The 5,793-nt window shown below is 39.1% G+C and overlaps 1 protein-coding gene across 1 annotated transcript in view; it reads left to right on the plus strand.

Moving 5' to 3' along the window:
• The window catches only part of LOC125041866 (sodium/myo-inositol cotransporter 2-like), a 55,463-nt gene extending 53,969 nt beyond the window's left edge, over nt 1-1,494 (plus strand). Inside the window, exon 22 of the mRNA XM_047637237.1 lies at nt 524-1,494. Coding sequence (XP_047493193.1) covers nt 524-739 — 216 coding nt within the window. The 3' untranslated portion in view covers nt 740-1,494. The remainder of the gene's footprint in view (nt 1-523) is intronic.
• Nucleotides 1,495-5,793: the final 4,299 nt, after the last annotated feature.

The following is a 5,793-nucleotide window of genomic DNA, read 5'->3' on the forward strand; positions in this document are numbered from 1 at the left end:
ACAACTCATAAAAATATGAGTTTTCACATACATCTTTGACATGAAAATGTCAGAATTTGTTTCGTTATTGCTCAATATAAATATTCATGGCAACTCAACTCTGTCTTTTCTATGGAGTTGATGACGTTGTCATGACGTATCAGTACATGATTGGTGGGATTAAGTAGCTCGTTCTGCGCATGCGCTGGGTTAATCGTTGAGCTCAAAAGTAAAACCTTTTCCGGAGGTGAATTCAATTTAATCCTGGACGCTGCGAATGCGCATGCGTATTAGGGATCTGGCTTAAACTTTAATACTGGAATAACTTATATGGCACGTACAGAAGACGCCCATCACTAAATAGGAGATTCGTGTTGCATATATATTGTTCTTTATCTGTAAACTGATGCTCACAAGACATTTTAGAGACATCCATTCATATTACTATTTATATTTTGGGATTGTCACGTTTGACGAGATAATTACCACATAGGAAGTCTGTGTACTGTTAATTTTCTCAATGCCTATGATTTCTCCCCGCCAGGAACAAGCAGTTGCCATGAACGAGCATTTAGCAGAACTGACGAACCTTCACCAGAAAACGTGGGAGAAATATTTACTGAACAGTATGCTGGTTTCCATACTCATAATCGCTCTAGCTTGCTTTGTTTACTTTTCCATCAATCCCTTCACAGAGGAGGAAGTTCATGACATCCAACGGAGGAAGTTAGAGGAACTCGGTTACCATGATGTTCTTTAACACTTGAGTAAACCAAAACAGTGTGTAGAGGTTCGATCCACGGTCAAATTTTACGTGTGGAAAATGCATTTATGAAGGCTGTGCATTTAAATTTCGGCTGTAGATTTGAGTTAGATTTGTTTTTTTCTAGGTCCATTTTCTTAGTAAGAGTTCAGATTTTTCTCCTAATTTTTATAGGAAACTTGTTTAATATGCAGTTACAAAGACTGTATATTATAGTATATGCACATTTTCAGGTTTAGGTGTGTTTTATTCCAGATGCATTTATTAAAATTTTGTCACTATGATTAGTATAAGCTCAGACATTTTTTGTAAACCCCAGTACATGTACACTTGGGTTCTATGGTGTGCTAAATATTCTCATCCTGATTAAAATTATTTCCTAAATTAACTGAAAATCAATTAGTTGTGTATTTGTATCTTATATATCGGAAATAATATTATTTAGTTGATAGCATTGCACATCTTTTTTTTTTTTTTTTTTTACTTTTGTTCAATGTTTCTTAAGTGAAAGGTGGAATCATGTTTTAACAATATATGAATGTTCAAAATATGGTTTACAGGGATAAAGCTCCATGATTGTTAATATGTATGTACAACAGTGTGGTTGAACTGCTGATTGGTAAAGATATTTAGTTAATCCTTTAGTTTTAAGTTTTCGTGTTTTATGAAAAAAATGATTATCGAAAAGATGGAGATCATTGATCTTTGTTGATTGTTACTGTATTTTGTGAAATAAATCGTGCAAAGCAAAATTAATAACTTTTTCTGACCATTATTTCTGTCACTCAACGTCCGTTGGAAAAGAAAGTAGAAAGTACATTGGCCTCTTATTAAAACAATGTAGATTATTATTATTAAAATGTGTATTTCAATTTTTTATAATAGCTAAGTACTTCAATTGCTAATTAATCTCACGTATTTTGTGTATTATGATGAATTTCTGCTATTCGACTTTTGCAAACACTTTTTTTATATAAAAGAGTGAGGTTTACAGAGCAATAGATTCGACACAAAGAACTGCATTCTTCATTTTAAAGAAATCAATGACTATTATATTAAGCGGTTAGTTATTACGTTAACATAATGATCGGGGTCGGTTAAATAATATGAATACTAGGTTATCAGTTTCATACAGATGCATTATGTAAAGCCTTTAATTAACAATGTTTTTTTTTTCACTTTTGAATAAATTGTGTGATATACCAGTCTTTAAAAAATAGGAAATGATGGTATATAGTATATTAGATGTGCACAAAAGCTGTCTAACATTCAATTTCAATAGTTGTGTAGATGTGTCCCTTCCACTGGACAAAAAGTGAGAGATTACGATCTGCACCCAAACAAACAGCAGGAAAATAAGCGTTTAATTTTGCAGTGGAATTCATTATTTCGAAACGACAAAGAAACTACAGTGCACACCTTCTACTTTTACCGTAGACATGAACTTACAATTTAACATTACATTACTACAGACATTAAGGCCGATTATCTATATCGCATCTACAGGGAAATAAAAACATTCCGTTGATAGCCCGAAAGTACATTCTTCACGCTCAGGAGTCGTCGCCAGGTCGTTAGTAGGATTTACTCCCGTAATCCTTCAGCTTTGCCGCTCGTTCCATAAATCCTAATCTGCTGAGGAAGTGAGTGACGACCTCCAGGAACAGACAGAGTAAGGCAGCAGCATAACCGAGGGACATGAGTAAGAAACCTCCTTGAAGATGTTGTAGCCCCAGAACCACGTTCCTCTTCCCCTGGATAAAAAAAAAAAGAAACTTTTAGTCCATTGCAGTCTGTCCCTAAGAAGGATTAGTGAATTTTAGCTTTGATGTATTAAATCATATATCAAACCTAATTCTCTTCTTTCGACCCATATCAAAATCCTAGAATTGATTATTTTAAATCAAGAAGTGCTAGACCTACCTAGCCATACAACTACAACTTAAACCATCCTAAAGAAAACCTGAGTATCAGCCACTCCCTCCTCGAAGAGTTTATCAGCCTGGTCTCCCGTTCCTTTCCCTGCCAGCTTCCTCTCCATCCTGACCCTCTTAGCTCGTGATTTGACGACGTCATCGACCCAGTGCGAGATGAGTCCTGCCTCGATGATCCGCTGCTGAAGCATACTCACTGCTCGGCGGAACGGAGCGCCCTTCCTGGAAACCAAAGGGTTGAATGGCCGTGTTTACAGCTTGTTTTTCTCCCACTTACTAAAACGAAACATGGGCTCTCCACACACACACACACACACACTCAAACACACACACACACACAAACACACACACACACACACACACACACACACACACACACACACACACACAAACACACACACACACACATATATATATATATGTGTGTGTGTGTGTGCCTTCCACTGGACAAAAAAAGAAAGAAACACACGTACACACACACACACACACACACACACACACACACACACACACACACACACACACATATATATATATGTGTGTGTGTGTGTGTGCGTGTGTGTGTGTGTGTGTGTGTGTGTGTGTGTGTGTGTGTGTGTGTGTGTGTGTGTGTGTGTGTGTGTGTGTGTACGTGTGTTTCTTTCTTTTTTTTATTTAACTATACTATCATAAAATGGCACTTCCCGAACATTCCGAACTTTCTGGAGCGATCTCATTCAACTGTAATCTAATATACATATTCATGTATAAAAATGGAGTTTCATATATCTAAGGACTGCATGAAGTACTTTTGACAATAATACTGAGGAAGTATTGCGTCTAGAGTCCGGGCCATAACTAAGAACCGAGTTAAAATGAACTCTGACCTTTCGAAGAGGTATACTCACCTAAAGCCCCAGCTGAAACCGGAGTAGATAGGGTAGTCTTTAGTGCTCAAATGAATGGGTGTGTAGCCAAGACTGTTCGTGTAGTAGGTGCTGATGATGGCGCTCACGTAGTATTTGTTGGTTAGGAAGGAATATCCGCCCTTCAATACCTGTCTCATGTTTTCGTCGAGATCATGATACTGAAATTGTAAATACAGATATTTCTATGAATCGAACGTTCCTTCAAAATTCTACCAAACACCTAACTCACCCTTCTGAAGGAGATTCACCATCCTAATATTCTTCACATATCACCACTATTTGTTTATATCTAAAAAAAAAAAATCATTTTGTTTTTTATCTTTTCCATCTTCTCCCACCCACGAACTTTACCTCAATATTCATGAATACGCTGTTCACTACAGGATCGGAACTCCTATTGAAGAAGGTGAAGCTGGTCCCCGAAGACGGCATTCTCCCCCACCGCCAGCCCTTTCGCTCCAAGAGGTCTTCGAAAGTGTTTATAGGAGGGAACTTCTTCTGGACGGTCAAGTGGGCGATGAGAGAGGACCGATAGGCCGCCGTTATGATCATGCAGTTCAACATCCAGCTCCCTAGAAGGACCTGGAGGAGGGGTGGAGCGCACAGATAAGGACGGATTTTAACAAGAAAATTGTATCGACATCGTATATCATAAGTTACAGATAAATTTGTATATGTAATCTGCTATAGCTTATCGTAATACAGGTTGACTTTTTTATAAGAGTTACATGCAGATATATTTATCAGATAAATTTTTACTGATAGTAAGATTAGAAGGAAGTTACTATGTAAAAACGGGTATCTAGACGAACAGAGAATGCATTTAAACGACCAATAAAGGCATGCATTATAAAGGAAACCCGCAGATGAATGAGAAAAAAAGAGAATGTCAAACAGTACCCCCACGCGTTTTCATAGTGTGAATCGTCTGAAATGAAGACTCACTCGAGCCGTGACGTGTGAAGGACCGGGCGGAGACTGATCTCCCAGAAGGATACTGAGGCTGCAGAAGAAGGCAGAGGAAACCTTCATCTCACGCTCCTCGGAGATGATCGACCACGTCTTCTGCAGCAGCCACAACACCACTCCAGCCGCGGGAGTCAGCAAGACCACAAGCAACCATACCTCGTCTAAGAGATGTTTTCAAGATTTGGTCTTTACCGGTGTTGAACGCATTACTAATATAAACAGAGGAAGACTTTGATGCCTGATAATTTAGTATAACTGTTATATATCTGTAATGAATACCTTCAAACAGTTATATTACAAAAGGAATTTCGTATTGTTCTTCGATAGAATACCATACTGAAGACATTTAACACATACTCCCAATCATACCTTCATAAGGCCTGATCAGAGCCAGATATTGAGGCAGAGGCTGGGGCTTCAAGGACACTATAACGAAAGGCTCTGGAGAATAAATTCTCGAGTGCTCCATGACCTGGAGTCTACTTGCCGTGGGTCCAACGCCTAGGGAGAGGTCCGCCTTCTCGTACTGGAGGGTTCCCACGATGCCGGTCCAGTTCCCGGTTTCCTCAGCGAACACGCCCCACTGTCGGTCCCAGGGCTCTCGCACAACGTACCTGGTAGGGGAAAAAGTTGAATCCACGGACCGATTAGTGTAAAAGGACGAAGTGAAACACAAACAAAGTAGGATATAGGGTTATTACTAGTGTGGAAATGACAACATCCATGTATAAAAACGGACAAAAAAATAGAATGCCGTGAAAGTTTATTGAAGTATGCATTTATATTCTTTATTGTTTTTTTCTTTCTTTCTTTCTTGCTTTCTTTTCAATAAGCTCTCCAAAACCAGACTAATTTCAACTGCAAAGTACCCCCTGTCTTCGCTATACAAAAAAAAACATTGCATCTGACACTCACCATAATTTACTTCCATCATAAAAAACACTTACGTGAAGTTGAGGGCACTTGAGACTGCGTAGAGCATGCGGGTATCGAGCGAGTCACTCAGAGTTACGGTGGTGCCCAGGAAGTCTTCGTCGCGGGAATAATCGATGTACGGGAAATAGTTCATAGCCACGATGTTGAACTGATGACCCTTGAACTGCATCCCAGCATCGAGGACTACATTGGGAGAGGGGAGGAAAAGGAGGAGGAGAAGGAGAAGAAGAAGAAAACGAAGAAGAAGGAAGAGGGGGCAGTAGAAGGAGAGGAGGAGCAGGAAGAGGTATTTAGATCACAGATA

Source organism: Penaeus chinensis, chromosome 3 (assembly GCF_019202785.1).
Source record: "Penaeus chinensis breed Huanghai No. 1 chromosome 3, ASM1920278v2, whole genome shotgun sequence".
Taxonomy (NCBI): Eukaryota; Metazoa; Arthropoda; class Malacostraca; order Decapoda; family Penaeidae; genus Penaeus; species Penaeus chinensis.